This window comes from Plecotus auritus (assembly GCF_963455305.1).
Source record: "Plecotus auritus genome assembly, chromosome: 5".
Classification (NCBI taxonomy): Eukaryota; Metazoa; Chordata; class Mammalia; order Chiroptera; family Vespertilionidae; genus Plecotus; species Plecotus auritus.
In genome coordinates this window covers 23,632,936-23,641,842 of record NC_137776.1, presented here as the reverse complement: position 1 = coordinate 23,641,842, position 8,907 = coordinate 23,632,936, and the positions used below count along the sequence as shown (strand labels likewise).

At 57.7% G+C, this 8,907-nt stretch overlaps 1 protein-coding gene across 1 annotated transcript; it reads left to right on the top strand.

Annotated features, from left to right (window-relative positions):
* Positions 1 to 3,800: 3,800 nt before the first annotated feature.
* FEV (FEV transcription factor, ETS family member) lies at positions 3,801 to 7,219 on the top strand (the record flags this gene model as incomplete). Its single annotated transcript, XM_080669450.1, has 3 exons — positions 3,801 to 3,876; positions 4,609 to 4,683; positions 6,633 to 7,219. The coding sequence occupies exons 1-3, from the start codon at positions 3,825 to 3,827 to the stop codon at positions 7,217 to 7,219; spliced, it is 714 nt and encodes a 237-aa protein (XP_080525576.1). The 5' UTR covers positions 3,801 to 3,824.
* Between the last annotated feature and the right edge of the window lie 1,688 nt (positions 7,220 to 8,907).

Here is an 8,907-nt window from a genome sequence, read left to right as displayed (position 1 = left end):
TCAGGAATGCTTGTGTTTTCCAGCCCCTAGTGGGCTTCTCAATGCAGAGGGGTGGCTCAGATCATTGCGCCAGCTGAGGGGAGGCAGGGTGATGTTGAAAAACAGTCAGACTGGAACCTGGCAGTCTCCACGGGTCCAGCTGTGCAAAGTCAGGCATCTGCTCCCTGGGGGAAGAGCCCTGAACTAGAAGTCAGAACACCAGAAGTCAGACCCAATCACATACCACCCCTGAACTTTGATTCCCTCTTTTGTAAAATGGGACTAGTGATCCCTGCCTTATCTGTGTCACAGGGATATTTGGAGGATTCAATGAGAACCCCCTGAAAATGCTTGTGGTGTTATGGAAAAGCACTGAGGAAGTCAATTAAGAGCCTCCTTTCCTTCCCCTGTCCCCCCATGGATCCCAGAGTTAGGCCCAGAAACCAAGGGACAGAGTTCTAGGTGGGTCTATTGCAGATGATTCTCCTAACACACTCTGTGCTTCATCCATTTCACCAATGAAGAAACTGGAGCTCCTCTGAGAGGGAGAAACCTCAGTGAGGCTACGCACTTAATTGGTGACTTGAGCAAGGGCTCTTGACCCCAATCCATGCTAAGTGGAGGCTGACCTGAGCTGTTGCTTAAAGCCTCAGGCCTCAGAAAATCTCCAAACCTTTCTGGGCCCCAAAGGAGCCTGGGGTTCCTGCCTAGTCACACAGGCTTATAACTGTCTCTTTGGGGGATAGTAGCAGTAACAATAGCTAAATGATTAAAGAGAGCCTTGTCTGAGCAGTCAGCATGTGTTGTATAAGCCTTATAATCCTATGTAATAGGTACTATAATCCCCATTTTACAGATGAAGAGACTAAGGTGGAGAGGTTATGTAACTTTTCCAAAAGTCACACTAGGAAATGAGACCCAGAGTTGAACCCAGACAAACTGGCCTCAGAGCCCAGCAGCCCATCTTCCTACTCCCTGTTTTGGGAAGCAGACAATGGGCAAAGGGAGATCTGGTCTCTACCATCAGCTGAACTGCTCTCTCTCTGGGAATGCCTGTGGCTGCTGGAAAGAGCAAGATGGCTTCAGAAACTGGCAGTGTGGCCCTGAACAGGGCACTATCTGTCTCTAAGTATCAGTGTCCTCACCTGTACAACAAGGGAGTTGGGGAAGCTAATATTTGTAGCAAGTTCTCCCAGACCTGGGGGTCGGACTCTGCTCCCCACACTGACAACAAAGGTGTGGGGGCTGCAGAGGCCCATTGCAGGCAGACTGATGGTTTGCAGAACCCTGTGGGACCTGCACCCTGCGTGGAACTTGCTCATTGGCTGCACTCAGCCAAAGGCCAAAGTGGGTAGAGGAGGACAATTCCTTACTGGTGCAGCCAAGATCCAGATGGGGTTAAAGGACAACTCTCATCTGCCACCCCCCCACACCTGCCCACCCTCTACCCTCCCACTTACCCCTCATCCCACACCCGCACAAGCACAAATTCTTCCTGCATCCCACCCACCCTTTTAACACCTGAGTCCTCAGTGAGGCAAGGGCTTAGAACCTGGGATGTTGATCCATCACCAGTTCAGAGTTGGGATGTCTGGATAGACTGCTCACTCTGGGAAGCCTCTCAGATGAGAGCATTAAGTGACACTGAACCTTGGTGTCTCCCAGCTCTGATCACCTGCTCCTTATTTTCTATCTGGGAAAGTGATAAGAAAACAGGAAGAAGAAGGATTGTGCCCCAGGCGGTTTGGCTCGGGATGGAGCATCAACCCTCGGACTGAAGGGGGAGGGTGTTTGATTCCAGTCAAGGGCACATACTCAGCTGCAGGCTCTATCCCCATCCTGGTGGCCCTGGTCATGGTGCATTCGGGAGGCAACCAAATGATGTGTCTCTCTCACATTGATGTTTCTCTCTCTGTGTCTCTGCCCCCCCTTCCACTCTCTCTAAAAAAGCAATGGAAAAATATCCTCCAGTGAGGATTATCCAAAGGAGGAGGAGCGGGGGGAAGGAGAAGGGGGAGGATTGGACCTTAGGCTGTACCCTCAAGGCCCTTTGCTCCTGTGAAGCCCTGAGTTTGGTCCTCAAAGAGCATCCCAACCTCTCATCTTTGCTCCCACCAGATTCCACATCCCTATACTGAAGCCCCCATCCTTGTCCCTCTAGGATCCTCTGGGGTCCTGGGACCCCCCATTTCCCCCTAGTCTTTGACCCCCATACTCCTCCATGGCTCCTTTGGATTTTTACACCCTCTATCAGTAAAGACAAACACTCTGGCAGTGACAGCAAGAACCCACCACGTTAGACTTTCCAGCCATTCTCAGTCAGGCACCCCAGAACCAGGATCCTACAGAAAACTTGCCCATTCTAATCCATGTGCCTTGGAGTTCCAGGCCTCATCACCTCCTGAGCTCAAGTAGTGGGAGAAAAAGGCCTAAAGAGTACCAATTCCAACTGTAGCCACCAGACTATTCATGGCTGCAAGTGGCTCCTGGCCCAGAACCTTTAGCCAGCACCCCTCCTTGGGAGCCTATCCAGAGTTAGGTGCCCAGAGCCTCCAAGCCACCTGGGAACCACATCAGCTTGACTAATACACAATCAGCATCTTTTCCAGAGTGGATTTCAGCCTCCACTCCCCCTGAGTTGGGGGCCTTGTACAGTACACAACCCTGTTTTAGCCCCTTTACTCTTGTAAGAGCAAGGTGCCAATTCCCAACTGATTTAGGGATAACCAGGACGGCAGTAGTTGTGAGGGTGGATGTAGGCTGGGATAACACGGAATGGGAAGGCTGGGAGGGCGGTCATTGTGGTGGAAGTGGAAGGGGGTTCATGAGCATACTGTATGCCACAAATTAATGGGGAACAAATGAATGAGAAAAGGGGGAGAGAGACAGGAGGGAGAGAAAGAGTGGAGGCAGGAGGAGAGATGGGAGTAGGAGAGACTAAACGGAAGAAGAGACCCAGAAAGCGGGGAGGGGCAACCCACTAGCAGTTGTGGGGAAGACGCCCAGCGCTGGCCCAGAGGCCTGGGAGCCCTGGAAAGGCAGACAGGGAGGAGATCGGGTCTCCAGGGAAGAGCAGAGAGTAGGAGAGGAGGAGGAGGGAGAAAGCTTGGGGAGGAGGGGTTCGGAGATAAAGGGAGCTACGGCTGCCCGGCCCGGGAGCGCAGCGACAGGAGAGAGGGAGGGAAGCGGAAATTTAAAAGTGAAGATGCAGATAACGCAGCCTGGAGACGGGAACCCGGGTGGGGGTGGGAGGAGGAAAGGGGAGGAGAGTGAAGCGGTGAGGGGGGCGGGAATGGTCGGGTAGCAGAAACTGTGGCCCTGAAGGTCCGAGATGGGGCCGCGTACTCCACCCCACCGATGTTTGCTAAGAGTCAGGGAGGCGGAAAAGAAACGCGCTTCTGACCTCTGTCAGAGCGCGAGGCCCAGGCCCATCCCCCGCGCGTCTCCGGGCTGCGGGGCGCGGGGGGCTGCCGGGTGCGCTTGGCTGCAGCACGGCGTGTTGGAGACTTTATTGCGATGGGGCGATAAGAGGGGCGGGGGCGGGGTCCCGGGGCCGAGGCGACAGCGCTTTAATTAAAACGGAAATTGCGGCCCCTGCCCGCGCCGGGGGCCGGAGGGTTCCAAGCTGCCTGGTAGCTGGGAGCGTGGCTCCAGGACCCCCTCCATCCCCGCCTCGCCCGGCCAGCCCCCTCCCGCCAGGCCCTGCCGGACCTGGCGCTGTCTTCATCTCCCAAGTACCCGCGATCGCATCGGGCGGGGATCAGTACCCCAGAGCGCAAAGCTTGACGCGTCCCCCCTCTTTCACCCCCCCCCCACAACCTCCCACCACCCAGCCTCGGGCGGCGATGAGACAGAGCGGCGCCTCCCAGCCCCTGCTGATCAACATGTACCTGCCAGGTACCAGGGACCAGCTGGGGGCTGGAGGCACCGGGACCCAGGGCTGGAAGTCTAATCTGGGGCGTGGGAAATGGATTGTTGGGGTCCAAGGGAAGGGGCGCAGTCCAGAGATTCGGATCGTTGGAAGGACTGAGCAATCTAGGGCATTGGAGGACGGTAAAGACAGATGGAGAGCTTTGGGGCTTTCATGTGAGGTCTAGAAGACTCGAAGTGAGCAGATTGGGAGACTGGGAGGCCGAGGGCGCCAGCTCGGGGGCTGAAAGAGCCTGGAGGGGGAACAGCGGTCTTCGATGTGGTGGGGACTCGGTGCGCGTGCAGCTCTGGGAGGTTGCAGTCCGCCGGGCGCCGCCCCTGCACCCTCGTGGCTCCTCACCTCCGTGCTCCCAGTGTTCCCACCGGCCCAGCCTTCCGCCCTCCTCTTCTCTCCGATGGGCTCCCCGCGCTCCGGCTCGACAGGCGCAGTCCCGGCTCCGCTTTATAAGGCTCCCGCCGACCCGTTCGGAAAGCGGATTTCCTTTTTCCTGGACGCGTTTCCTGACTTGGGCGTTATGGAGGGGCTCAGCGCGGCGCGCGCCCGGGGCCAGGCTCCGGGAGGAGGAGCCGGGCAGCTTGGACCCCCAGCCTCACGCCGGGAACCAAGGCACCCCTTCTGGAGCCTTGGCCCCAGGCCCTTTGGGTCAAGCCCACAACCTCCGCCTAGGTCCCTCTGACTGTTTTCTTCTGCTGCCACAGATCCGGTCGGAGAAGGTCTCTTCAAGGAGGGGAAGAGCCCGGGGTGGGGGCCGCTGAGCCCTGCAGTACAAAAAGGTGAGCTGGCTGGTGGACTGGGTAGGCGGGGGCGAAGTCAGAGGACGGGAACCAGGGCATCCACCCAAGAAAAGGACAGGCGCCACCGCTACCAGAACAGAGGGTGGAAGGGATGTGCACTGCAGGGCTCCAGGAATCTGAGGGTCCAGGCATAATTGTGGGAAGGATGGAGGGGGGGCATTCACTTGGCCTGAGCTCCTGCATCTTCTAAGTCTCAGCGCTGGACTTGCAGGCAAGGGCTGAGGGAGAGAATCCTGGCCCCCACTCACTCTTTTGGGACAGGGCTGAGGCGCTTAGCATCCTTTCCTTGCTAGCAACAGGAGCACAAGGCCCCGGCACCACTGGGCAAAGAGACCGGAAGGTTTACTCCCTGACCACTAGCACCACTAGCACCATTAGCACTTGGGCCAGCGCCTACCTGACTCACGGACCGGTAGCGGCCAGGCTTTTCCCGCCAAGTCCCCTGGGTCATTGCTGTGGATTCCTATGTTCAAGGCCAGCTCTCGGAGGGTGGCTGCATTACCTTCTGCTTTGCCTTGCTGGTGGGACTTGACTGGCCTTCCAGGCAAAGCCTCCCTACAGCTCCCCATCCAGTCGGTACCCTAAATTTCATGGTTACAGTAATCATAAAAACAAGGCTGGCAACAGTTTTATTCAAAAAGGAACAGGACTTCCATCAGGAATGTGTTTCTAGGCCTCTGATGGTGCTTTGCATCTGTACCAGCTGCACATTTTTACCCAAACCCTCCTTTGTTTCTGACCTAAAACCCAACGCTCCCTACCTGGAGCCAGGCCGCTCCTCTCTGGACTTTTGTGGAGGGATTGGGGTTAAAATTATGGGGGGCAGCGTCTGGGTTCTGAGTGAGTCATTGAAAAAGAAAGAGAGGTTCCCCAGGCTCGGTAGGATGAAATCAGACTCTGAGGAAAATCCATTTTATTCTAAAAGGGGGTGGGGTGGGTGTATATCAAGATTTGTCTCCGCTTGTCTGATTGAGGCTCCAAGACAGGGGAGTGGGAGTTCTGGGCATTTGACTCTCCTCACACTAATGTCTGGGGGGAAACCTCCTTGTCGCTCCCAACAACCCCAGAATAGGGAGAGGGCAGAAGAGCCTGGAGGCGAACCAAAGATGGGAGAAGGCAGGGAGCTAAGTGCGGCGGTTTCCCAGTCTCAGCCCCTCTCCTCAGAGCTGTGCATCTCCCCGGGGAAGTATGGCAACTTTGCAGGCCAGGAATCCCGCCTGTTCCGAAAAAGAGGCCCAGCCTATTCAGCGCCAGCGCTGCGTTCTGCGCAACAGACCGTGGGAGGAGTAGGGGAAGAGGGGGCGAGAGCCTTCAGAGGCTGCCCCTTCTCTCATGCCTAGGGGGCCCCTGTCCCCATTCCTGTCTGAGTGGTTCAGCAAAGAAACCAGCTCCCACCTCTTCCCCACCTCAGGCGACCAGTGGAACGACTGTGTGCCTTTAGGGGCTGGGGCTGGGCGTTGTCCAGTGGCCCGGGTGGTCCTGTTGCACGGTTGTCTCCTCTCTCTGGCTCTCGGAATGTGGTCCAGCTGGGATGTGGCATTTTAAACACCTGGGCAGGCTACCCTCTGGTGGTTGTGCAGGCTCTGCTCCAATTAGGACTCTGGCCCAAGTGGCCACAGGGGCTGATATCCTGTCCTTGCTCACCTTAGGGAGCCCACTGTCTTGCTGCATGGCTGCCTCCATGCAGAGGAAGTGATGCTTCACCCTTGCTCCCAGTTCTCAAAAAGCCAGGCGCTGGCGGGGCTTCGTCCTCCTAAGTGGGGGTTGTGTTTCCATTGTGGAAAAGCGCGGTCACGACTAGGACAGCTTTGCTGATCAGCCCCTCCCTGGCCAGCCGCTCCAGCTGGGTCGGTCTCCCGTCTCTTCTCACCCCTCTCCCCACCTTCAGCCCCCCATCCCGCCTGTGGCTGACGACCCCCTCCCCGCAGGCAGTGGGCAGATCCAGCTATGGCAGTTTCTGCTGGAGCTGCTGGCGGACCGTGCCAACGCAGGCTGCATCGCGTGGGAGGGTGGCCACGGCGAGTTCAAGCTCACGGACCCAGACGAGGTGGCGCGACGCTGGGGCGAGCGCAAGAGCAAGCCCAACATGAACTACGACAAATTGAGCCGCGCGCTGCGCTACTACTACGACAAGAACATCATGAGCAAGGTGCACGGCAAGCGCTATGCTTACCGCTTCGATTTCCAGGGCTTGGCGCAGGCCTGCCAGCCGCCCCCGACGCACGCCCAGGCCGCCGCCGCCGCCGCTGCAGCGGCTGCCGCAGCCCAGGATGGCGCACTCTACAAGCTGCCGGCCGGCCTGGCCCCGCTGCCCTTCCCCGGCCTCTCCAAACTCAACCTCATGGCCGCCTCTGCCGGCGTCGCGCCCACCGGCTTCTCCTACTGGCCGGGCCCGGGCCCCGCCGCCACCGCCGCCGCCACCGCTGCGCTCTACCCCAGCCCGGGTTTGCAGCCCCCGCCCGGGCCCTTCGGCGCCGTAGCCGCCGCCTCGCACTTGGGGGGCCATTACCACTAGACAAGCGGCGGGGTGGCGCGAGGCCTCTCCCAGACGCCCAGACCCGCGCTCAATCCCATCTACGTCCTGGGGAGGAGTCCCCACGCCTCCCCACCGTTCCTTTGACTTCAGATTTAACTCCATTCGCCGCACTCAGCCCCGGGGGAAGGGATCTGAAACCGTCTCAATCTTCCTTTAACAGTTGATTCCCCTCACCCCACCTCCCAACTCCTAGGGGAGGGTGACTGTGTCCCCCAACTTCCTCTAACTTCCATCTTCTTCTAGACCTCAGATCCCTGAAGGGAGGTTTTCTGGCTTTCCCTGTCGTTTCCTTCCCTCCACCTGTGCTTAGGCCTGGCTCTTGGAAGCCCCCTCCATTATGACCCCTCTCTTTTGAATTCCAAATCTTTTCTCATTTTTTATCTTCCCCATGGAGCTACCCCTACCCCAGTATGGTGGAGGCCTCTCACAGTCCACCTTCTCCTGGGCACTTCAGCAGGCTTGGTCAGGGCCACTGCCCCCATGACTTATCTAGGTGCTTTGGGGCCCCTTCCTCCCACCTCTATTCTCTCCGCTGGACAGGCCTGTTGTGTTTCTATTCCCTTCCAGACCCATTAAAGCTCCCAAGTTCCCTGCTGCCTCCTCTCTCGATTCCTTGCTTCACCAGAACCTTGTTTCAGGGAGAAAAGAAGTGGGATGCTCAGCGTAGGCCTGAGCAGAAAGGCCTGCCACAGAAGAGCTGGAGAGAGTGAGGGCAAAGAGGCTGGGGTGCTTGCTATTGGAGGGGAGGGAGGAGCCCATGGTGATGGGCCCAGCCAAGAGGGAAGTGCCATGTTCCAGACACCCCCCCCCCACCACACACACACACACACACACACACACACACACTCACCTTGCAGCCGACCTCAGTCTGCCTCACCCTGCCTTCCACCCACACCTTCACCCTTTATCCCAATTTCATCCCAACACACATGGTCATCTCACCGTTTCCTATCTCACCCATCCTTCACCTGCCTCTCATCTCATCCTAACCTCCATCCTACTTCACCTCATCTCCACACAACACAAACTCAACCTTTCCTTAGTCTCTCCCATTTCATCCACTTCTAACCCTCACTCAGACCTTCTCTCTCACCCTCATTCACAAGCCCCGCCCTGCCCACACATCTCCGTCGTTCTCTCTGGATCTGCCGCCTCATTTTCAGGAGGGACCCCTCTGCCTTCCTCGCCCGGCCACTTCCAGCCAGGGCTTGTGTACCCGCCTTCTTGCAAGTGGCGCGCGCCCTCTGCTGGTTGGAGGAGGGTAAGTCCGGGCCATGTTTTGCAGCTAAACCTTGGAAGGCTTTGCTCTGGGCGAGGTGTGTTGGAGCCTCAGGTGTGTCCCCCCACCATCCCCCCGCCCCCAACCCCCGACCGAGGGCTGGAGGACGCCGACACTTCAGAAAGGAGGGAGAAAAATAGGGAACCCCAGCCCTGCACTCCAGGTTCGACCTCAGGAAGTCCGAGAAGTGAGTCAAGTGGGTCCTTCTTCTGGCTGGGTCCTTTCCCTCACCATCTAGAGGCCCTTCTGAATGCTGCTCCCAAGGGGACCATGGCTCTTACGTTCTCTCTGCGCCTTTTACAAAACGTATTGGCAGGAAAACTGCCTTAAACATGTTCCCATAGATGGAAACGACACCGGGGAAGGTACCTGAAGTGATAGCCGGGAC